At 41.4% G+C, this 25,277-nt stretch overlaps 4 protein-coding genes across 4 annotated transcripts; 2 read left to right on the plus strand and 2 right to left on the minus strand.

Moving 5' to 3' along the window:
- Positions 1-191: 191 nt before the first annotated feature.
- syt15 (synaptotagmin XV) lies at positions 192-3,793 on the minus strand. Its single transcript, XM_084741223.1, is given in 7 exon segments — positions 192-880; positions 997-1,179; positions 1,252-1,403; positions 1,405-1,612; positions 1,615-2,016; positions 3,233-3,384; positions 3,591-3,793. Coding segments are annotated over 7 exon segments (1,365 nt in total). The 5' UTR covers positions 3,719-3,793; the 3' UTR covers positions 192-740.
- A 1,295-nt stretch (positions 3,794-5,088) lies between these two features.
- LOC146312246 (uncharacterized) lies at positions 5,089-9,853 on the plus strand. Its single transcript, XM_084741101.1, has 2 exons — positions 5,089-5,517; positions 7,416-9,853. Exon 2 carries the CDS (start codon positions 7,431-7,433, stop codon positions 9,471-9,473), a length of 2,043 nt encoding a protein of 680 aa, XP_084597227.1. The 5' UTR covers positions 5,089-5,517; positions 7,416-7,430; the 3' UTR covers positions 9,474-9,853.
- A 2,777-nt stretch (positions 9,854-12,630) lies between these two features.
- Positions 12,631-20,576, plus strand: LOC146312247 (elastase-1). The gene is made up of 6 exons (XM_084740924.1): positions 12,631-14,812; positions 14,951-15,060; positions 17,186-17,280; positions 17,364-17,644; positions 18,641-18,804; positions 19,752-20,576. The coding sequence occupies exons 1-6, from the start codon at positions 14,677-14,679 to the stop codon at positions 19,929-19,931; spliced, it is 966 nt and encodes a 321-aa protein (XP_084597050.1). The 5' UTR covers positions 12,631-14,676; the 3' UTR covers positions 19,932-20,576.
- A 658-nt stretch (positions 20,577-21,234) lies between these two features.
- Positions 21,235-23,668, minus strand: timm23a (translocase of inner mitochondrial membrane 23 homolog a (yeast)). The gene is made up of 7 exons (XM_084740925.1): positions 23,272-23,668; positions 23,024-23,082; positions 22,837-22,930; positions 22,570-22,654; positions 22,414-22,472; positions 22,067-22,177; positions 21,235-21,718 (listed from the first exon to the last, which is right to left on the minus strand). Exons 1-7 carry the CDS (start codon positions 23,375-23,377, stop codon positions 21,594-21,596), a joined length of 639 nt encoding a protein of 212 aa, XP_084597051.1. The 5' UTR covers positions 23,378-23,668; the 3' UTR covers positions 21,235-21,593.
- Positions 23,669-25,277: the final 1,609 nt, after the last annotated feature.

A 25,277-nucleotide genomic window follows, 5' to 3' on the forward strand; every position in this document is an offset into this window, starting at 1 on the left:
ATTAACACTCCATAAATGAAAAGTGTCATTGTGGGACATTAATTAAGACATGCAGCCACATTAATGGTTGAGACAATAGTTTTCTTCCCATATGTGAGTATAATTTCTTTTTGCTGTGATTAGAGAATAAGAAAGTAGGAGAAAGAGAAAGGTTCAGTTATGATTCAGGGTGATTATTGAAGGATTTGCAGCCTGATACACCAGTTGTGTGTATGTTCAAACTTAGCCGAGTCATAACATAAATTATCACTAAGTTGTGGTTCATGCATCACCAAAATAAAAACAGTTGCATGATGGAGAGAAGTTACATAATAAGTCTAACAACTAAATAGTTACACATGTCCCTTGGGTGGATGTAAATCATAAAATGTCACAGAAATATATTCTCAAATGGCAAAAAAAAAGCCATGCGGCATCATTGGCAACACAGTAATCCAGCCCTAATTATTCATATGATAATTTGTCTTATGACTTTACACCCAAACTAGTTTGGTTATGCCCAGAGGAATCATGTTGCAACCAGTTTTAGTAGCTGATTGGTAGTTACTCAGCATCTCGTGTCAACTTTACACTCTAACTATAGCTGGAGCAACTACAGACTGGAGCTACATTAGAGGTAGTAACTCTGATGAGAGACAATGTCAAAAATGTGCTGTCTGTCGCTGTGTATGTGATGTTTCTGCCCCAGGAGCAGTTTAAAACAAACACGTAAATGACTGTAATTGTTCTTATTTCAGGTGTTAAGTGGCCCTGCTCAGTCCGTGCCACAGTTTGACCGGCTCCTGTGGCGTGTTGACCATGTCCATCCAGTGCTGCAGCTGAGGGCCCCTGGCGTACATGAAGGGACCCAACACCAGCACGCCCAGTAGAACTGGACGCTCTGGGAGAAAAATAAAGACAGAGTAGGTCTCACGTCTGCAGCTGAAAAAATAATACACATTTTTTCTTTGACTTTCCCATCATGCATTTTTGCTTTTTAACAGCTGTTATTTTCACCTGAGCGGACGTCGTTCGGCTGCTGCAGCTCAAATCTCAGACAGGCCTCGTCCAGGTGCTGTGAGCGCAGTTTAAAGGTCATTCTGTGGCTGAAGTAGGGGTCGCTTTCAGCTTTCACCACACAGCTGCGCTTGATCTTCACAACTTGAGTGTGTATCTGTAAGCTCACCTGGACACACACACCTGAAACACACAGATGCTGTATTGCCAAAACCTTGAGAGGTCACTTCACTGATGTAGCTCAGACTTTCATACCTGTGTCAGTGAGCAGCTGCAGGCCTCGAGCCCTCAGAACCACCACAGAGAGGCGCTGCAGAGTCGGACTGTAGCAGAGAGAGACCTGCACGTCGCCCAGCTCTGAACACTGACACAGATCAGAGGTGACACAGTGGTTATGAGCGGTTATGACCACATGAAAATGTCCTGTGAGCCTCTGTGTGTACCTGCGTGTTGTCCTCTGTCTCCAGGTCCCTCCACAGCACCCTGCCGGCCTGACCGAGCTCCCCCTCCAGAGGAAACAGCACCCTGCCCACCGCATGGCGTTTACCATCCTGCTCCACACTCAGGACACACACACTCAGGGTGCTCTGAGGCACACACACACCTGACACCTGCGGAGAAAACAGAGAGTGTGTGAGATAAACTCAATCAAAATACATCAATCTGTTTGTGCTTTTTCTTTCTAAAGTTGCACAATTTCTTCCTAAACTTTTTTTGTCCTCCTCGCCTGGAAAACGAAGCTGTCGTTGAACTCCGGGTCGGGCCCCGTGCCCCGGGCCTTGGCCTGGCGCGGCCGCCGGTCGTCCGGGAGAAGCCGGAGCTCCACCAGAGTCACGTTGCCATGAAAACGGGGAGGGAGGTTTCCCAGGCGGAGGAGGGAGACCATGAGCTGCTGGCTGCTGTGTCGATACTCCACAGAGAAGCAGAGACGAGTGGCCATGCCGGGCGGAGGAGCCACCACCTCGTTCAGAGGAGGGACGGAGTAGAGACCAGCCAGCACCGTCCCCACTGGGTACCACCCTGATGGGGACAAGTTGTACTGTGTGTAAGGGTTTGTTAGGACGATGATTGATTTCTGGAAGAAGATATTGCTGCTAACAATGTATAGAGTCAAACAAACAATCCCTAAATCATCAATTATGACCCACTTATATGCAGCAGTGTCTGTATCTGCAGACAGTCTGTCCTCTGACTGTCTTTCCTGATTTTCTCATATTTTGCTGTGCTCTGGCTTCAGCCTGTTTGGCAGTGGTATGCAGCCCCCAGCTAATACACCACACAGTTTTAAGGTTAGAGTTACATCACATCCTCCATGTTGTTCCTCTGCTCACTGTCTGTGAGAACTGCAGAAAGAGTTATACACACAAACAGACAGACGGACACAGGCGGGGGCAGAGCAGACTGAGGATGGCTGTGGCTGTATTCACACACATCCAGCACCACAGAAAACTATCTAGACTGATAAATGGCACTACAAGTAGGAGGAAAAATATGTATTTTCAATTTGGGGTGAACTGTGCAGTTAAATAAAATATGCATAATATTGTACTATGAGACTGAAGCCAAAGCTAACAGGTCCCAGGAAAAAAGTCAACATCCTCACCAGTTAATGATCCACACAGGATGTGGAAATAAAGAAACACTGATGTTTGAGCATTACTGTGTAGAGATTAATTAGTATTAAATATGATAGTGAAGAACATATATTTAATGTAATAAACTGCTAGCATTACCAATGTGAGCATGCTGATGTTAGCACACAGCCTCACAGAGCAGCAGTAGTGGAATGTAAGTACTGTACTTAGTTACATTACAGTTAGGACTTTGAGGTACTTTACCAGAATATTTTCATTTTATACTTTATACATCTACCACAAGACATTTCAGAGGCACTACTTTTTACTCCACTACAGTTTGTTTGATAACTTTAATTACTAGACTTTTACTTGCAACTGAGTATTTTACACAGTAATATTGCTACTTTTACTTGAGTAAAAGATTTGAATACTTCTTCTATCACTGCAGACCAGCTAGCATGGCTGCAGCTCAGCTGCATGTCACTCTGGCAGCAGCTGAAACATATTTCACAACAATAAGTCTTCTCTCTATAAATCACATTAGTTTGCACCAGTACGATCCTTGAATTTAGGTTTCAAATGACTAACTTTCACTTTAAAAACTCCAAGGGACTATAAACATGTTGACATGTTGTCAAATGAAGGCAGTAATGACCTACTGCTTACTGAGAGTGACCCACGATGGGCTAGTATGTCCCTCCGGGCCTCCATCCTCATCTCCTCTTCTTCCTCTTTCTCCTCATCGTTTTTAAGGTTACCGTGGTTTTGTGTCATGAAGCGAGGAGGCAAGGTGAAAGGAATCTCACTGGGCCTTTTACACACACAGAATAAATGTTATTAATAATGATTTCTGCCGCATTTTAAATCAACTGTCATTCAGAACTGTGAATGAAAATTGAGTGCAAACCACTGTTCCACAGGAATGCTCGATTTAAAAAAACTTCTTGAAAGAATGAAATTACAAATAGCATTTTTTGCAAATGCATCATTTGTGTGTTTTTTTTTCATGGTACTAACGTGGCACAGGAGCCTTGAGACACCAGGATCACCGGAGCAGAGCATGATGGGACTGAAGGCATAGTAGAGAGCAGCTCTTGGTATTGACTCCGACCCTTCTTCTTCTTCCTCCACAGACAGTACAGCATCAGACTCAGCAGCAGCAGCAACAGGAGACCCACAGACAGACCAACAGCCAACAGTAACACCTGGTCTGAACAAAAACACACATTAACAAGAATCGTACACGGCAGACACCGAGTCTAATACAGTTTATTGCTTACCTGCCATTTTCCTGTTTTCTTCGTGTCAGCTTTCACTGAGACCGACTGTTGTGACTGTTGTTCTTTAGTGGCGGTGGTGTGTTAAGTGTTTTACTGTATGTGACCCTGGAGAGCAGAGAGACTACGACACAGCTGGCCGATTCTCACTATTTCATGCTGTTATCTGTTTTTTTGGTCAGTAGCCTTTAAAGGACCAGGCCACTGATTTAGGCTTTTTTACCACATTTACATATTACACACAAACCATACTGTTGTGTTTTAGATTATTTATGTATTTTAACCTCTAAAGCAGCATTAATTTCATTAAAGGGTCACTTAATTTACATATATAGTACAGGTCAGTTTACAAGCTACAAAGAGACAACCAGCCTGTGAAAACACTTGTTTTTTCATTGTTTTCCAGTGTCAAGTGAATGGATGGGAATTCATAATATGTTTTGATATTGATAGCTTTGAGAAAGTGTTAGCATCCTAACATGCTAAACTAAGACAGTGAACATAGTAATTGTCATGCGGGTTAGCATTTAGCTCAAAGCAATTCCCTGCCTGAGGTCATTCCAGTGTTCCCAAGATTTATATGGCATTTATATGGCACATATTGGGAACATGACCAATGTTCCAAGTTCCCAAGATCCTATGTTACCAAGGCTCTATGTTCCCAGGGTCCTAAGTTCCCAAGGTGTCATGCTCCCAAGGTTCTACATTCCCAGCATCCTATGTTATCCAGGTGCTATATTCCCAAGGTCCTGTGTTCCCAAGATCCTACATTTGTTCCCAGGGTCCTATGTTACCAAGTTCCTGTGTTCCCAGGGTGCTACGATCCCAAGGTTCTTTGTTCCCAGGGTTTTTTTTTCCCCAAGGTGCTATGTTCCTAGCATCCTATGTCACCAAGACTCTATGTTCCCAGAGTCTTATATTCACATTGTTCTATGTTACCAAGGCCCTATGCCACCAGGGTTCTATGTTCCTAGTGTCTTATGTTACCAAGGCCCTATGCCACCAGGGTTCTATGTTCCTAGTATCTTATATTACCAAGGTTCTGTGTTCCCAAGGTCCTAAGTTCCCAGGGAATTATGTTCACAGTGTCCTATGTTCCAGGTTCCTATGTTCCCAGAGTCCTATGTTGCCCAGCCCTGTTCAGCACATAATGGATAATGGGTTACAAAAAACAAAAAAAACCCAGGATCCTGGGAACATAAATGCGCTGCCCTAAGTCTTACAGAACCATTGCATGTCTGTGGAGTCTTGTTTTATATTAATCCACTGTTTTAAATTATATACATGTAATATGACTGCTCTGACAACTGATCTGATCTCAACTCAGAGTCAAAATGCTGATTAGCCACTCATCCACCTACTGTTGTTTCACACATGCACACACATGCACACGCACACACTCTGTTCAGAGATTGGACGGCAGCTAATGAGATGACAGCTAATCCTCAGAGCTAAAGGCAGAGCAATGGCCCTCTTTTTTACACACACACGCACTTGCACACATCACAGGCACCGACAAAGAGGGAGATCCTGACAGTCACACTGATGCCAAGTTCAGGCTTCAGTGTGGGTGAGCACAGAAGGGGAGGAGGGAGAGACGCCATTTACCAGTACCTGCTCTGTGGCAGGGCAGAGGGCAAAACAGGACACGAGGTGGAAATTTAAAGGTAGGATGATATTTTGCTCTTTTATCTGACATCACACTGTATTTTTGTTTACACAAACAGTCATTCATGGGAGTATTTATTGTTCCAGTAAAGATAAATTAAAAAGTAGTCTGGCTATCTGAAGCCAGTTTGAGACAGAAATGAATTTGACAGTTAGTTTTAACATAAATATGGATTGATGAAAGTGTTTGTGCCAAAAAATCACTTATAGCAGAATTGACTGTCCGTATGTGAAGGACTGAAGATCTGTCATAATCTGCTTTCAAAAGCATGAATACACAGACGGATAAAATTAGGAACAACATGTGCTCTGACTCAGCTGGAAGATAAGAAGATAACAAGTTAACTGTGACCTCTACCATCCATTCTTGCTGTCTCTCCTTTTCTTTGTCTATTTGCCTCTTTGTCTTCTGTCAACGGAAGGCCAAATGCTCTCTTGAACTGTCTCAATTAATCTGCATTTTGTCTCAATAATCAAATAATCTGGACTGTGTAATCCCATTAGGCTAATCTGGGACTGCTTGTGAATGTGTGGGTGTGTTCTGGGATCAGACTGGGTTGAGGGGGTGTTTCAGAGTCAGAAAGAAAGATCACAAAAATAGCTCATTTTGGGAAATACACTTATTCTCTTCTAACATGTATGTGGTAAATATAAAACCTAAGACAGTAGTTGTTTAATTTAGCATGGCATGAAAACAGGGGGGGACAGCTGGCCTGGTTCTGTCCTAAAGTGACAAAATCCACCTACCAGCACCTGTAAAACTCACTCAAACTAACATGCTATATTTCGTTGGTTTAACAAACTAAAGTGCAAAAACCATAGATGCACAACTCCAATTCCAAGTTGGGACATTGTGTGAAACTTAATAAAAACAGAATACAATGATTAGCAAAATATTTGACCTATATACAACTGAATACATTACAAAGATGAGATATTAAATGTTCAAACTGTTTAACTTTATATACAATTTGATGCCTGCACCACGCTCCAAAAAAGTTGTCACAGTTTACCACTATGATATGTCACCTTTTCTTTTAACAACACTCAGTCAGTGTTTGGGAACTGAGGAGACTAGCTGTTGAAGTTTTGAAAGTTAAGTTCTTTCTCATTCTTGCTTGTTATATGATTTCAGATGCTCAACAGTCCGGGGTCTTTCTTGTTGTATTTTGCACCTCATAATGCGCCACACATTGTCAATGGGAGACAGGTCCGGACAGGAGGCAGGTCAGTCTAGTACCTGAATACAAGCCAAAAAGTTTTTTACATAGTGTCCTTTTTTGGAATTGGGGTTATGATACATGAACCAGATACAGTATGCAAAGATGGTGCCCGTCCAGTCCAATGAGAGCTGCTCGCCTAGTGCATACACCAAAAAGGTTTTCTTGCTTCCAGGTTTACTTTCTGGATATACAGCCCTCTGAATATGTGCAGTAGTGTTTCCCCGCAAGTCCCTGCTCAGCCCGTAGACCTTACATTGTGATGATGTCACAGATTTTTAAAGGCTTTTCTCAGCTCTAGGAAAGTTTTACAAATACAAAAGCTCCATGCATCAAAAATGAGATGTTTCTCCATTTCCAGTCTTAATGCTAAGCTAAGGTAACTGGCTGCTTGCTGTAACTTAAAACTGAAAACAGCAATGTTATGGTGTTGATCTACTCATCTAATTCTCAGTAAGAAAAAGCGTATTTCTCAAAATGTCTTTCTTTAAAGCTTCTGGTTGATATCTTTATAATAACAATGTATGTACTGACTTATGAAGCTTTTGGTTGTTTCGATGTGCAGCCCAAACCTTTGTTGTTTTGTTTCACAAACGTATTCACTGTTCTGTTTCTCTAATGTTACCAACCCTAGATTTAAGGATAAAGAGCCCTTAAGGATGTGTCTTCTTTTGCAGGTTGGTGCTGTTGTCATGGCGAGGGCTGGGCGCCCCGCATCTGAGAGCTACCAGCCTGTCTGTTATTCAGGCGGTCAGTCTGTCTCCTTCTCCAGTGAAGCTGGGAGTGTTGGACAGGAGGATGACGATGACCACGCACCCATTTTCTCCCTCTCTAAGAGCTCCATGGATGTGGTCATGGCGACAGGGCTGCCGCACAAGCGGGACCCGGCCTGGATAAGAACGGACCTGAGACGCAGCTCCAGCACTAACACACCCTCTGAGCAGACCCCACAGAGCTCAGTGACACTCAAGCAGCTGCACCCTCACATGTTGCACCACATCAACACTACCAACAGCCAGCAGGTGTCGCTCACAGCCCAAAACATGGAGGTGCACAGCCCTCCTGGCCTTACCGACAGGTGGGTCACCAACATGCAGCGCTGGAGCCAGTGTAGCAGCACACAGAGTCGCAGCAGCACTCCAGACACAATTGTTTGGAAAGATGGGACCTCACGCCCCTCAAGTCTGTCCCAGGACACCCCTTACTCTCCAATGTCTAAACTAGCCTCTTCACCAACCACACCTTCTCCCTTAATCTCCCCACTGCAGACACCAACTTTACCATCTGAAGATCTTTTAACTTCTTCCTCTTTACAAACACTGAGCACAAATCAGCAGAAAGACTTGCTCATGTCCTCGCCCGCACCCTCTCCACTGCGAACACCCCTGCAGCCTCTCACCTCATCAACTTTGTCATCCAGCTCCCCCAGTCTCCCTCACCCCACCAGCACAGAGGATGGGGGCTTCCTGGAGAACAACTTGCTTACTTTTATCTTCCCTTCCCCAGTCCCCTCATCTGTTAGCTTAGGAGAAGAAGGTGCGTCATCCATCAGTCCTGGATTCCTTGCTGATGGTGTGATAGAGGAGCTGCGCACTAGTCCTGGAGGCCCACAGTTATTGGAGGGTGGAGGAGCAACAGTCCCCAGTGCCGAGCCAAGCCCAGTACAAATGCTGAACTGCCTGACACCTAATTCTCCAGCAAAAGGGCAAGAACTGGGAGCCTCAGTTTGCTATCTTGAGCTTCCGGGGCAAAGCTGTCCGACAAGCCGAGGTAGGAGGTCACCGATGGTTTCTTCTGTGAGCGACTCGCAGTTGGGTGAGTGCTGCAGGTGCCACTTGAACACCAGAGAGGGCATCACAAAGGCTCCAAAGGTTGAGGAAGGTACAATGACTTCCCAGCCAGACCTGATGGATGCTGCGGTGCAGACGACCTCCCCTATCGGCTCCTTGTGGTGCCTCAGGAGGAATATGTCCACCACCAACATGGGCTCTCACTCCATTTTGGGCTCGCCGCCTGGATCAAGACTGAACCTGAAGGCCTCAGTGGGGTCCCACTCCAATCTGGTGTCCCCATCCTCAAGTATGTTTCCAGTGAGCAGTGAAGACGAGGACAGACAAGGAGATGAGCAGATATGGAACTCTCCCTGCTCACATGATCTGGACAAGAGGAGGTCCTGTCTGAAGAGGGGGGAGGAAGGGGACGAGATGGGACGGAGGAGCAGCATGAAGCAGGTGCAGTGGGACGAGGATGGGATGACGTGGGACATTCATGGAGCATCTGTAGACCCGGAAGTTTTGAGCTCAGCCATACAGAAGCATCTGGAGCTCCAGAACAGCCCCCGACCAGTCAAACGCCCGTCCAAGAAGAAGAAAGCGCCAAAGCCTCCTCTATTATCAAACGTGGTGAAGGCCATGACCCCAGAAATTAATCCACCTGTCATGATTATTACATCGACTTGCATGGTGGAGGGTGAGAGTACGGACACACCAGACAAAGAAAGGGAGGTGGACAAGGAGGAAGAAGAAGGCAAAAAGGAGGAACCAGTAGAAACTGTTCGTAAACTAAGCAGAGCAGAGGCAGACAATGCAAAAGAAGACTCAGAGGTGTACGGAGAGGAAGGTGCCAACCACCCTAAGTCACCCTCACGAGCGAGTGCACACAGTCGCAAGAAGAGTGTAATCAGGTCACTGAGGAGGCCTGGGTGGTGTGGAGGCTCCAAGAAGGCATCTGACTGATCCTGGAGATTATTCTAATGGCTTTAATTAGCAAATTGATTATCCATTAAGTCCATAGTTTGCACAAAGCACTACTAATAAACTCTGAATGAACCTCGGAGACACATCAGGAGCAGTTCTCACTTGCATGTGATTTTATCCTGCTGTTGACTGGACTTCCTTTTCGTCATTTGGTAAAAAAAAAAAAAAATAGATGGAGATGCAATGTTTAAAAAGTTGTTTCTCCACTCATAAGGATCCACTGTTTAGTTGAATAATAGCTGAGCAAGCTTGGTACCTTGCATGACTTCGGTCAACCTTCTCCTCTCCTGATTCCTAAGATATCCCATGTGCGAGGCTCATCTTTGTTGGAAAGAAAACCACATTTTGAAGAGGGTCAAAAGATGCTGCTAGGGGATCTGTAAAAGCAAGATACAGCAGTCACATCTTAAGTTAGCTAAGTTATCAAAATGCTAGCTAACTAGCTAGCTAATCTACATTAATTGTTTGCTAGATAGTTAGATAATCCAGGGGTTCCCATACTTTTTCATGTCAAGGACCCCCAAAATAGATGCACATTAGACCACAGACCCCCAAACTGAGAAAATTTTGTAGTAATTTCTTTAAATTTTGGTTTGAAGATAATGGTGTCTTTATAGTCAAGCCAAAGCTAGTTCTTCCCTTGTTGTCCTTTTCCAAACAGTTTCTAAGGACAACTCCACAGATGGTTCTGTGTAACAAACCATCTGATGTGTCAGGTTATGTTGGTCCCCCAGACACCATTTTGAAAACGAATGAGCAAATCTGCATCAATCATTGGCTAGCTAGTGACATCTGATAGCTAATGTCACTTTTACAGGTTTCCCAACGACATCTTTTGACCGTCTTCAAAATGTGGTATAATATAAACGAGCCTGGCACATTTCATATCTAAGTACAGGGAAGTAAAAAGGGGCAGGAGTTAGGAAGGGTCAATTATTACCATACGCTCACAGCAATGAGCATCAGTCTTACATGTGGCGGCATGACAAGTTTAACTACATTTTTGAGTATCATGGTGGTAGCATTGCTGTCTTGTGATATAGCTTTTCAGTAGCTTAGCTCTTTCATTGATCAAGTAGTGCAGAAGCATCCATACAAGCTAACGTTAGTCCAGTAAAAGTTGAGCAAGCTTGGTACCCAGCAAAACTTCAGAAATGTAATTCAATATATATAATTTTATTTTACAGCATTTCTGAAGTTTTAGCCCAGAGGAGCTTTTGGCTGCAGTCCATGGCTAAAAGCCGAGCTGATTCCTACTATGTCTCTACTGTAGGCGAATACAGGCGTGCAATCATGAATTTACTTGAGTAAGAACAGAGAGAAACTGATCCAGAGGGTGTCAAGGTCTTTATTTGTTTGCTACTGTGGTTTGAGTTTTGAGTTAACTTACAGTTTGTCCTGCAAATGTGCCCAAGTCTGAACTGAGTATACCCATGCAAACACAGGTGTGAACATGCACGCACACACACAAACATAGATGAACCTACACACACTGTCGACACCTGCATTTTGTTATTACTGTGTGTGGTGCACATGTTAATGGTTTGTTTGTTTGATTGTTTGTTTGTTTGATTGTTTTTGTTGCCAAATTGGTTTTGGAGCAGTAAGAACAGAGATCTTATTTTTTGCCTGCATGTGTTTGAGTGACAGATTTATTGATCACTGAAATAGCTATGAATTGCAATGACATTGGTTTTATGTTTAAAAAAATGCTTTGATGTAGTGAACTACTTTTGCCATGTTGCTGTAGCTTAGCTTGGTACATTTCTCTCAGGGAGCATAGCTTCAGTATTGTGATGCTTCATTTGATGTAGAGTAACTGGTAGCTTAGCTCACTACACACCACAGCTGTATTTGGAAATGATGTCAGCAATCACTGCGTAATTGTTGCAGTCAGAGCTTAATGTGGTGCAGCGAACACTCTCATGGCTTTTCTTTCCCTGGGTTTTGCCTCTCAGACAACCTGCACCTGGCTACACTTGAGGGTGAGTGAAGGGTTGAAGTATTTCTAGTGAGGTCTTCATGAAATTCAAGACTTAACCAGTATATTAGTATGACAGCTACATGGGGGTAATACATTTGTTAATGTAGATGTTCAATAAAACCAAATGTTGTCTTTATATCTGCTGCTATAAAATGTTTGTTTTGTTTTGAATTAAAAAATATCGTTATTATGAGTATAGTTTTGAAGTACTTGAACTTTATTTGAGTGTTTTTAGTGTTTTTATATTACAGCCCGACTAATACTGGGGCCCAATACTGATACTGATATTTGAGACTTTTAAAGGTCTGATAATAACATATCAGTGAATTTTCAGTTTTTTTGTTTTTTTTTTAAATAAACACGTCAGTAAAACAACATTTTTATATGGATTCTTTAAAATTTGGTAATTAAATAAGTGTGACACACTTTCTAAATGACATTAAACATATCTTCAGTATTTTCGTAGTGAAACTTCTTGTTACTTATAGGCCAAACACATAAAGTGATAAATCTATGATAAGCTAATAACCAGTAATACTCTGTACTTCTATTTCACTACATTTCAGAGAGAACTATTGTACATTTTACTTACTTAACAGTATAAAACATTATATATTTGTTACCACGTGGTATTTAAAGTGGTTTAAAGAGGCACAGTTGTGCATGATCAATCATTTTATTTCTGAGAATCTAGCTAATAAGTCTGTGCTTTTGTTAAGTAAAGGACTTTGTTGTACTTTTAATTTTTTGCACATTTAGTAACAAGTTTCTTGAGATTTATCTGTCATAAATGTTTGAACATGAGACAGAAAGTCCCAGCCAGGATTGCCCATTCATCACAGCGGACAAATAACCAACGTTTTATGGAGACACATGTCGGGATTTCCTCTCAAATATTTACACAGATAATTACACTCGACGTGACTCAGCTCAAATATGTTTATGAATAAACACCAACTCAAAAACACACGGCGGAGCTACTAAACTCTCCCTCCTGCTCATTCACTGTGGAAAACATACACAAGGTTGAGTTGTATGTAAACTTGGTGAACCACAGTGTTGAGGTTTGACCATTCAGGCGCTGCCATTCAGATGAGCAGGCACATTCTCTCTCATTCACCACAGAAAAAAGATCAGCTCACTAGTGGCTTCCACTGCAGTTATTGTTGTCTTATTTTCACAGATGTGTGTAGAGTGGGTGCGAGGGTCTCTGCTGCTTTTCATTGATTTATTCTTATTTTCTTTTCTTAAAGGATCAGTGGGTCAAATTATACATCGATGTGTTTTTCCACTGACCTCTTTTGGTATCGAGCCATGTTGACAGTTTTAATTTGTTTGCTCTAGCTTTAAGGCCTCTGTCTGTAAAATTCCAGTCGCAACAGCAACAGTTTTTATTTGGGTTATTTTTCCTGTATTGAGTAGTTCCACTGACAACTAAGGTGTGATAAAAATATGTTTTTTGTTATTCGTATGAACGGTAACACTACAACTGTTATTATTTTTTTTTTTTAAATGTGATAACCATCATTCCTGAGACTAGCTAGCAGCTTTATGAGGAAGGACTTGGACACAACAGTGCTTTAGCTAGATGCTAATTAGCATGAGTGCCATATGAACGTGAACAAGTTGATGTTTATCAGGTATAATGTTAATCATGTTCACCATCTTAGTTTAGCATGCTAGCATTCACTAATTATGCCTGAGGCTGATGAAAATTGTATTCATTTTGCTAATTATTATATGTTAGCATGCTAGCATGCTCAGAATAGCATCGTGAACATGGTGATGTTTAGCAGGTATAACCTAAATCATTTTCTCCATCTTACTTTAGCATGCTGACATTTGCTAATTAGTGCTAAACACAGAGCATGCTTGAACATGATTAAATGTTGCTAGTTTTGCTAATCAGCATACGTCAGCATGCTAACATGGTCACAATAACGGAAACATGTTGATATTTATCAGGTATAATCTTAATTGTGTTCACCACCTTAGTCTAGCACGCTAACATTTGCAAGTTAGTGCTAAACACAAAGTATGTTGCTGTAAGTTGTTAGTTTTGCTAATTAGCATATGTCAGCATGCTAACATGCTCACATTAATGCGAACATGTTGATGTTTAACAGGTATCATTTTAATCATGTTTACCATCTTACTTTAGAATGCTAACATTAGCTAAATTAGTGCTAACATGTAATACACCCGAGGCTGATGAAAATGCTAGTTTGCTAATTATTATATGTCAGCATGCTAACATGCTCACAGTATAAATGTGAACATCTTGATGTTTATTTGGTAAAATCTTAATTATGTTCACCATCCTAGCTTTGCATGTTAGCATGCTAACATTTGCTAATTAGTGCTAATCACAAAGCACAGCTAAGGCTGATGAAAATTTTAGTTTTGCAGGTATATGTTCATAAATTAAAGTACTGGACAAATAAACATTTTGACCTGATGATGACACTAGATAAAAAGTGAAAGGATCGCCAAAGATTTACAAGATCAAAGTAGTGAATCGAAGAACAGGCCAACCATCCGTGCTGCTAGCGTGGCTAAAAAACTTGTCTGTGCTCTGCAACTCACTCTGCAACTTCAAGGCCTGCCTATCAGCCAGTGTCTAAGCTGAACCTCATATATCTGTCATATGTTAATATCAACCTGACTTACTCAGTTTTGAAGCATGAATATCCAAAAAAGACATCTTTAGGCACGTAAATACACTGGTAACATCTTTTCTACTGAGTCATGTTTAGACTGGATGAACTTTAGTAGAGATTTGGGATCATTAACAGAGATAAAGGTCATTTTCAGGTCACTATGTCACGGCTTTAAGTCATGTGACATGATGTTTGTTTGTGTTGTTGTTGTTGTTTGTGTCCTGTGTTTCCTTTGTCCTGTGTGCATGTTGGTGTACTTACTATGAGCATGCTATATGTATGTGAAAGTGCTGATGGGACTCCCCTAACTCCCCTTTTTCTGAGCTGCAGTGGAAACTCACAGCTACTGTACAGGAGAACAATCCAGCGCTCGTCCTTTGTTGTGACACAGCTCATTGTCCCTGGAGGTGTGCTGTTGTGTGTGTGCGTGTGTGAGTGTGTGTACTGTATGTGTACCTGTGTATGTACATCTGCGTGTGCTTGCTGCCTGGTATAAATAGCGTGGGATGTGTGCCGGCCGGTGATTCTGTGGAAGAAGATGGCTGTACCTGGACCTCCTCTGCTTCTCCTTCTGTCTCTGCTGCTGCCGCTGCTGTTGAGCAAGGCGTCTCTGCCTGCAGCTGCATACACACTCACCCCCGGACGCCAGCCACAGCACAAGCTCCTCCACCTGGGTGAGGACAAACATACTGAAAAACACCTACAAGCACTTGGAACTTGGAGGCTCCTATCAAAACAATCTTTTTTATTTTTTTATTTTTCTGTTTATTGGGACTTTATCTGGTTTTAATGTGGTGTTTCTCTCCTCCTAGACTGGCCTAAGGATTGTGGCATGGCTTACTTCAAGCCCAACATGGCTGAGAGGATTGTGTCTGGGAACGAGGCCAGACCTCACTCCTGGCCCTGGCAGGTCTCTCTGCAGGTAAATCTGTCTTTGTATTGACGTGCGTCAGTATTTAAGAGAGTCGGAGGTCTTGAAATATGTTACAAAGCTCCAGCTCCTTTTGGAACCTTCTTTCCTGTACACAATATTTTTACATTAGGATGGCCAAGTCATGACTCAGCCTACTCTGACTCTGATCGGCTGGTATTCGTTGCCTTTGTTGGTTTGAATTGTTTGCATTGTGCAGGTTTATGTATGAGGAGTGTGACTGGGTAGGTTTAGGGCAAGAATATCAGGGTAAACCAATCAAAGGCAGGGAAAAAAATATTCCTGCAATATTGCTTCTTGTACTTCGATATGCAAAAGGCTCGTCTTTGTTGAAGAGAAAAACAAATTTTGAAGATAAGGTTAAAAATTATGCTGTAAAATCAACAGTCACATCTTAAGTTAGCTTATAATAGCAAAATGTTAGCTAACGACTAACTAAATTAGCTATTTAGCTAGTTGTTTGCTCTGTAGCAAAATGCTTGCTAAAAATAAAGTTAGCTCAAGTTGGGTAGAGTTTGGGTCGTTTGCTTTACGTAGATTATGGATAGGTTTATGCATGACGAGTGTGATTGGGTAGAGTTAGGGCAAGAATATCAAGGTAAGCCAATCAGAGGCAAGGCAGGTTGGGACATTACTTCACAATCCTAGGGGGGAAAATATTCCTGCAGCATTGCTTCTTGGACTTAGATATGCTATGTGCTGGGCTTGACCATGTTGAAAAGAAAACCACATTTTGAAGAGAAGGTCAAAAATGATGCTGGGAAACCTGTAAAATCGACAGTGATATGTTTGCTCATAATAGCAAAATGTTAGCTAACTGGCTGGCTAATGACTAACTAAATTAGCTAGTTAGCTATTTTTTTGCTCTGTAGCAAAATGCTTGGTAATTAGCTGGCTAATCTGCATCAGTTGTTATCTTGCTAGTTACATCTGATTGCTAATGTGAGCAGTGAACTAGTCAGCAAACCAGTTAGCTAGAGTTTTGCTAACATTAGTGAATTTAAGATGTGATTAATATATATATATATATATATACATACATATATATATATATATATATATATATATATATATATATATATATATATACATATATATATATATATATATATATATTTATATGTCGTTTTTACAGGTCCCTTAGCAACATCTTTTAACAATTTTAAAAACTGTCTATTTAAGGGTACTGTCTTGGTAACAGCATCTCCATCAGTTATTCAGTTTCACTGAGAACTTGGAGGGTTCTTAAAGGGATAGATCTCCCAAAAATAAAAATTCAGTCATTATCGCCTCACCTTCATGCCTATTGAAGGTCAGGTTTAGTTTTTTTTTAGTCCATGAAACACTGCTGGAGTTTCACAGGAAAAGATTGTTGCAGAATCTCCCAGACAATGGAAGTGAATGGTGACCAGTTTTTAAAAGTAAGAAAAAAAAAACATAAAATGTCTCCATAATTCTCAACTGGTGTAATTCAAGTCTCCTAAAGCCCCAACATGCCGTTTGCACACCGTCACACCACACACACCCAGTTCAGACAGTGTGCACACGCATGTGAACGTGACTCTGAGCTCTAGGATCTACAGTGAATATTCACGCTAAAAACATGGTGTAAATGTCGTTTTTCAAGTCAACTTGGCACATCGGGGCTTTAGGAGACTTGGATTACACCAGACTTGCAGTATGGAGGCATTTTATGTTTTTTTACATTTGAAAACCATTCACCATTCACTTCCATTGTTTAGGAGATTCTGCAACGCTGTTTTCCTGTGAAACTTGAGCAAGTTTTTTGTGGACCAAAAAACTAAACCTAACTGACAATCAGCATGACGGTGAGTAGATAATGACTGTATTTTCAGTTTTGGGTAAAGTATCCCTTTAAGAAAACTGAGTTTTCAGTGAAACTGAGTAAGTGATGGAGATGCTGTTACCAAGAAAGTTCCCTAAAACACTTCAGATCACGGTGCTTGGTGGACTGCTCTCTGTCATGCAGTGTACATAAGTAAATTTTTGGGCTGAGATGGGCGGGTTTTGGTGAGAGGTATCAGGGAAATTAAAATGACATGGCCAGCAAAAAAAACTCACATCACTGAGGAGGCTGTTTGTTTCTCTCTCACAGGTTCGTCCAAGGGGAAGTAAACATTACATTCATGTCTGTGGAGGAACTCTCATCCACAAGAACTGGGTCCTTACTGCTGCTCACTGTTTCCAAAAGTAAGAAACTCACCTATTAACACAGAAAAACATACGGGGAACCGCAAAGGTCTTACTTTTTTAACTATTGTTTGGTGTCTCAGGGGTAAAGCTGAGGATGCTGGGAGCTGGAGGATCGTCCTGGGGAAGCACCAGCTGAAGCGCTCAGAGACAGCAGAGAGGATTTTCCCTGTGAAGAGAATCTACAGACACGAGAACTTCCGTTATCCCGCTCACAGCGAGCTGGACTACGACATCGCCCTGGTGAAGGCAGCCACAGACATCGTCCCCTCCAACTTCATCCGCTACGCCTGCCTGCCGCGCAAGCAGACCAGCCTCAACCCGGGACACTACTGCTGGGTCACAGGCTGGGGAGACACCCGGGGTGAGTGGAGGACAGGGGACACAGAAACTCTGGAAGGAGTCATGAAAGGCCACAATAATTTAGAGGAAATAAGCAACTGAGTATCTCATTCAAATTCTACTGGGTTTAAGGTTTTAAAATATTTTATTTTGGAAAGCATGTCTGAAGTTATGTGGCTTCAGTTCCCCTCACGGAAACATCCTTTCAAATTATGCAACTGAAAAACTTCAGTGGGTCATTTTTCTGATTGGTGAATTTTCTAGAGGAGAGTATTAGGGCCATACATAACATTAAGGTTTTGTAAATTCTGCACATCAAGAATAAAGTCAAAATGTTGAGAAGAAAGTTAAAATGTTGAGAATATAGTCAGTCTTTCAGTATTAGACCCAGGAATGAGACAAAAATAAATCAGAGGAGGAAAGTTTTAAAAACTTATTTACACTTTATTTTCAACATATCAGTTTTGCTCTAAAAAATGCAGTATGTAATGTATTGCTTGCAGAGTGAAATATGTCAGTTTAGTCATGATTAGGTTTCTCAATTTAGCTTTCTTTCTTTTGTTACTCAAATTATTATGGCCTTTCTTTACTTCCATATAAAGTCGCCATGCTGACTTATCCACATGCCAATGTTAAACAGGTATAATGTTTACCGTGTTTATCATCTTAGTTTAGCATCTTAGCATGCTAATGTTTGCTAATTAAGTAAAGATTTTGACCTGGTGATGGTTCTTGAGGAAAAGTCAGGGGAAGTAAGGTAAATGAGTACGTGTACTCTGTACCGAATTTCATTGTGATCCTTCCAATAGTTGTTGAGACACAGGAAACGTCAGGAGATCAACACAGTCAAAGCCTGCACACAACGTCCATCTGTCCAACAGTTGTGGTGATATTTCAGTCTGGATTAATGTGATGAACTAACATTATAATGCTGCTAGCGTGGCTAAAAGGTACCAGAGAGGCTAAAAAGTCAAATTGTGGTTCAAATTGCTTAAATTTTTTCTTACACACATTTCAGGTGGGAAGGAGAATGTGTCTCTGGCCGAAGCTCTGAATCAAGCGCGTCTGCCCATCATCGACTTCAAGACCTGCCGGCAGAAGAAATTCTGGGGCGATCGTGTCCGAGACTCCATGATCTGTGCCGGGTTCAGGGACAAAGAGGACCCACCTGCTGCATGTCAGGTAGGACTGAGATTCACAAACAATAGCTGCGTTTCCACCACAGGAACTTTCCTGACTGACTAGGAACTTTTGCAGGGACCAGAGTCTATATAATTAAGTACTACTCCCTGCTTTTGAGGGTAGTACTTTCCACAAGTTCACAAACTTTGGGGATGGGGTTTGCAGCACTGATCCTTTCTGATTGGTTGAGTACTCAGCATTTTATTTCAGTAACCATTTTGTTTAAAAAATCTGTGGCTGCAGACCAGTTTGTTTCTTCTTCATCATGCTTTGACACATCAGCATGGTTTTACAGAAGAATGCCCTGTGGAAATGACAACAAATGGCCAATGTTGTTGTGTAGTCCCACAAAAACAAAACAAAACAAAACAAAACAAAACAAAACAAAAAACAGTTGTTGCCACTTTATACAACAGTGGACCAGTTGGTCTGATCTGCTGAAAAGCAGACTACAACAGGATGAAGGAACCTTTTAGTTCCCTGAAAAATACATCCTGGGACTAAACGTTCTGGGTACTTATGTGGGAACTGAAAAATGAATTTTAAAAATCTTGTCATATAGAACCTTTAATGCTGATGTCATGATCATGTCATGGTGTTAGCTGGATGCAAAACAACCATATAATCAAGCTAAAATGTAAAAAATTACTCACAAAATGTCGAGAATAAATATTCACACCTAATTTCTGTAAGAAACAGAAAAATACAAGCAGTCACCTTCTGAATTCAGGTTCAAGGATTTAACTGCCTTGTTAGCTTGTTAAAACAAGCTTTATTTAAACTGCAGACAGAAACAAAATAAAACTACAAAACTTGCTAGCTAGTGTTAGCTAACTTGTTAGAGGAATTGTTTCGCCTCCACCTCAGCGCCCCGCCCCTAAAAATAACATGTTTACCAACACAAAACAAGTACATAAAAACCTCTTCACTGCTTCTTCCTCTCCCAGGGTGACTCTGGCGGCCCTCTGCTGTGCCAGCTGGGGCGTGACCGCTGGGAGGTTCACGGCGTGGTGAGCTTCGGCCCCATCGGCTGCACCGTGGAGAACAAGCCCAGCGTTTTCACCCGCACCGCCGCCTACATCCCCTGGATCGAGGCAACACGCATCAGGGACTTCTTCCTGCACTAAGCGAACCACCTGACTCAGTCAGCGCTGACAGCAAACATAAGCTCTGTTTCACGTCCAACATCCACAGATGACTACAAACTTTTTTTTTTTCTTTTTTTTCCTAGAAGCCACAGTTCATTCACGTTCCACCGACAAGTTCAACATTTTTGGAACTTAGAACCACTTCAAGATGTAAATACTTGTTCTAAATGTGCAATAATTGTTTTCTAACACACCATATTGTACAGTCCACATCACTGACTGTATATAAAGATGGATGATGTGTTGCCACTTCTTTCCAGTGTACAAAAATGAAGCCAAAATATCAGATACAAGCTGTCATCTTGTGCTGGTGACATCATTTGGAGTCTCAGCTGTCAATCATGATGGGAAACCCTCTTTATATAGCATCAAATAACTAATTAAAACCAAACTTGTCCCATCTGCTAACACAGAGGGACTGAGGTTTATGAGCTATACTGCAGGCAGCCACCAGGTGGCAATCAAGATGTTTTGGCTTCACTTAATGAGGAGCTGTCACGGTGTCGATCTTTATATATGTCAGTGGTCTGTCCACTGTGCAGTACTCTGGCGACAGAGTACTGCACAGTGTACACTATTCATGACTTTTTACATCCAGTCGCAATAAAATTGGTTAAAGCAAAATCTTTGTCGACATTATCCATTTTTTATTGTAATTTTTAATACAGCGGGTTTATGGAGACACATAAACAGCACGCACTTTAGCTTTACAGTGATTTCTTCTTGCACAGTGAAACAGAAAACACTGCAGAAACGATTCAATAAATACAAATAGAGATGTTCTGATACCATTTGTTCCTTTCCGATACCCGATGGGAGTTAGCCAAGTACCGATCCGATACCAGTGCGTGGAACATGACTACAGCATCCTCGGAAAAACTAAATGACATGTGGGACCCTGCTGTGGAGTAGCAGGGTCCTGTTCCAGGTCAATAAATGACATGGTATCAGATCAGTGCATAGACTTGTGTACTCACCGGTACTGGAGGCATTTTCCGATACTTGAGTTGGTATTGGAACAACCCTAAATACAAAAGTAGAACTGACCGTAAGGCTTCGTTCTGTGTTTTGTAGGTCATAGTTGAAAATCTCTTTGCTCTTCTATGACAGAAGAGTCTTTCAGTCCAAAATCAGAACAAGAATCCATCCATCCATCTGGTGAACCACACACACCAGATCTCACCTTACAAATTGGCTCATTTAACCCACATTTCATGGGTTAATTAACTGATTTTAAAACTAGCATCAAAGAAGACTAGTAAGTCTCCCTTAAACGAATATAATAATGACAGACCTCTATTACATAAAACATCCTCACTGAGTGTTCTCGTTACAAATCAGTGACAGGAACACCTCAGAGTTTGAAGACAAATGAAGAGAGGGGTGTTATAGGACGGCCTACATCTGGATTTCCAGTGAAATTTAGTCCACATCTTCTTTATGAACATCTTTTAATTCCCAGGATGCTCCTGGAAAGTAAAGTGGCTATGAGAGGGGGGGTGAACCAGCGAACTGGGACCAACTCACACTTCCCCTGAACAGCACACTGCATTTGACCAGAGTCTTTTAGCGCTGTGGTTAAAGGCTGTGTCCTGGATAGATATTTGGCCCTAATGTGGAAACAGATGTGTGTAAGAGGGGCTAGTACAGCCTGGAGGATGACGGTGATGAAGAGCCGGTGATGTGGTCCCAGTTGTTGTAGAGAGCGTAGGCACCTGACAAGGCCAAACCAGCCAGACCTCCTCGGGCTACACCCTTTAAGCCACCTGCAGACACATATGAGAAGCAGAATGAGTGATGAAGTTGACAAAACAAGACACTGAAGAGCATCACTTTGGCCTCAAAAAAGCTGGGATTGACATTTTTCACTATTTTCTGACATTTATAGATGTAGCTGCCCTAGATTTAACATAAAAATTATCTTCCTTCTTTATTGTTATTTGATAACTGTGAATAAAACAACCTGCATGTAAAAATTGACTTCTGAAACAGCAAGGGGAATTTTTATAAAGAGACAATAAATGTTTAATTCCAATGAACTCTTGTTAAAGTAAGTAAGACATGAAGGTAAACTGCACATTAATGGCAGACATACAAGCAGGAAAGACACCTACTGGCTGATTTAAAGAGCATCCCAGTTAACGTCCCAGCAGCCACTGTGTTGAGGTCATCTTCTGCTCCTCTGGCCTTCTCTATCGCCACACCAAAAACACTATATAACAAGGCTGCAATGGCAAAAGAAAAGGTACATAGTTTTGTAAGAGGAGAGTCAGAAATAGCTTAAAACGCACCTGTCTCACAAAAGAGTCACAGTCATTCAAAAGACAGAAACAATCAACACAACATCAATAAAAGGAAAGGTTTAAATAAATAACGCCTTCTGATATGTTGCAATATCATTTTCATCTGTGAGGTATTATCAGACTACATTATTTTTTGAGTCATGTAAATATAGTCTTACCAACAGAACCCAGAGAGTTGGCCCATGAAGCACCCTGTCTGGTCACCATGTTGATAATCCTGCAGAGAGAAAGCAAACATTTAGAGGACTGCTCAACTAATGCAGCTGTAATATTAGGGGTAATACGGTAAACTGGTAAACTGTCTCCATACTCACTGTACATTACGAGGTTTGGACCATGCCATGTCTCTAGTCTCCTTCAGACCCATCCTAAGACCATTTAAAGCTCCAAGTGCTGCTCCTATGGTCAAAACAAAGAGGCAGAAAGGCTGAGCGAGGCACTCAGAAAATAAAATTAAGAATGAAGACTGAAAACATTCAGCTATTTCAAACAATGCCACAGTCTTGCTGAACACAGTGTTTAAAGGTAAAATTTAAGGAAGTTGTGGCAATATAATGTTTCAGGTGTTAATTACTTCTTACCGGTCATGCAGGATCCTCCAATTGTAAAGAAAGCCAGTTCAAACCTTCCTCTTGTTTTACTGGCGCCTGTAGGCAGGATGAACTCATCTGTGTCCTGAAAGACAACATCAACAGCTGTTACAGTCAGGGAGACCCACTAAACACATTGATTTATCACAGCTGAAATTCAACTTTAGCTGTAGCTTACCTGAACAAGGTAACGGGGGTCGACATTGAGGTAAGGGGACAGGGGGCTCATTCCAGTCACTGAAATGACATTACAGCAGACATGTTAGCTTACATCTTACAAAATCAGACATTTATACATTAGAAAAGATACATAGACCAGAAGTGTAAAAGCTACAAAGACGGCTGACAGTACAGTTAGCTGTTAAGCTAACCAAAGCAGTGTGACAGCCGGTAGCTAGCATTATGGTAACACTACATGAAACTTACAAGGAACACCGGCGAGTTCCGTGTTAGAGTATTCAGGTGCACCGCCTCCAAAGAGACCCCCTAAACCTGCTTTTACTCCTCCCGATCCTTGTGAGTTGTTGTCCATGGCTGTTAAAGATCCGAGGGTTCACCTGGAGAAAACTGAAGCCAGGGGAGAGCTGCTTGCCGAGCCGACCTGGCTAACGTTAGCACGCGCTAGGTATGTCGTAAAACTCAAAATCTGAGACGAATCGATCAAAGACGAGCTGCTAGATTCACTGCCACGAATAAATGCCGTCCTGTTGGTGTGTCTGTTGAATCCTTAGTAGGATTTCAAGGTGAAAACACCAGGTTTTCGTTTCAGATTACTGCGCTCGAGGTCTCAGCAGGATCCTGACCTCCAGCAGCATGCTCTGCCGTAAAGCGATACTGAGGTCGTGTTGATCTGTGAAACTCTCGCGAGATTTGTAAGGATTGTTTATTCATTGTGCACGCCGTACAGACAAGTTGGGGTTTTTAATATATCAGCGCTGTTGTCAAACACTAAGTAGCGTTAAGCACAAAAGAGCTTGCTTAGGTTAAGGGAAAGATCGCGGTTTGGGTTAAAATTGTCTCACTCTCGCGAGATCTTTCACAAGTCTGGGGTTCCCTTCTACACATGACACCCAGAAGTGTCATTACGTCAACAAAAGTAACCATGAAAAGTGAGAAAACAAATGGAGAATACTGTCATGAACTTCATCTTATTCTCGTTATTCAAAGACCACAACTCATTTAAAAGTGATAAATAAAGCGACAAACCCGTCCTGATGACGTTACTGAGCCACACGATTTTACGACACCTCCACAGATCTGGGATCTGTTTACTTAACTCAAGGACAAATGGTGTGAAACAACCAGAACATTACACAACTGACTGCAGGCGAGGAGGAGAGAATCATGAGATCCAGTGATTTGTAATTAATAATTTGACCATATTGGTGAGATAAAAAAGTCAATATTGTGGACTAAAAACAAATTTATGATAAAAGTCAAAATTATAGGATAAAAGTAAATTATGAAACCCTTTGCATAGAAGCATAAAGGCGAAATAATGGTGGAAGTGAAAAAAAAAACACAGATCACAAAGAAAAAAAACAGGTTAATGTCACATACAGTTTTTCATAGATGGAATGTAACTAAGTACATTTACTCAAGAAGTGTACTTATGTACACAGTAATATACAATACATTTTGGGCTGATTTTGAGCTGTGAGGTATCTTTTGTAGAATTGTCCATTTTTTGATAACAGGATTCTAATGTGTACCAGAGTATTTCTACTCTATGGTGTACACTGTAACAAAGTTCTGTAATTTCACAGCATGATTACTGTAAAATGAAGACATGCTTTCTGTTTAACATGTATACAGTAAGTTGCTCTGTGCTTATAATTGGTGGGTTAATTTTACAGTAAACATTTTATTACTGTGAATCTCAGTGCAGTAACTTTTAGCGAGAGAATATTTCCAGCAGTCACATAATAATCTGCTGTTGCCTCTGTTAGTACATTTTGCATTGTTTAAAACACAAACCATTTCTTATTTTGTTATCAAGACAGCAGAAGAGGACCTGACTTTCCTCCAGTCCAGGTAAGTGTCACAAATGATGGGAATATATGGTTTTGTATTGTTGGCCACATGCTTTTCTCTGTGTGATCTTAGTATCATTTTACATCTTAACTATACAATACATGGCCCAACATTAAGTCTCAGTTTGTCCTTTCCAGATTTAGATATTCCACATAGTTCATGTTCCTGTTAAAGCGGCCTCCTTGAAGTCCTGGAGCAGCTCTAATCCTCCATTTTACAATCCAGAACAGGGTGAATATGACTATTATACTATAGTATTATACTATAGTTTACTATTACTATAAAACTTTTAAAGTCACTTTGAATTAAGACATTTTAAAAAGGTGTTTTAGTTTGGCACTATTTATGGGCCTTTTTCCATTTCTTCATTTTATCTTATAAATTATGTTTATTATTAA

This window comes from Lutjanus erythropterus, chromosome 17 (genome assembly GCF_056507025.1).
Source record: "Lutjanus erythropterus isolate fLutEry1 chromosome 17, fLutEry1.hap2, whole genome shotgun sequence".
NCBI lineage: Eukaryota > Metazoa > Chordata > Actinopteri > Lutjaniformes > Lutjanidae > Lutjanus > Lutjanus erythropterus.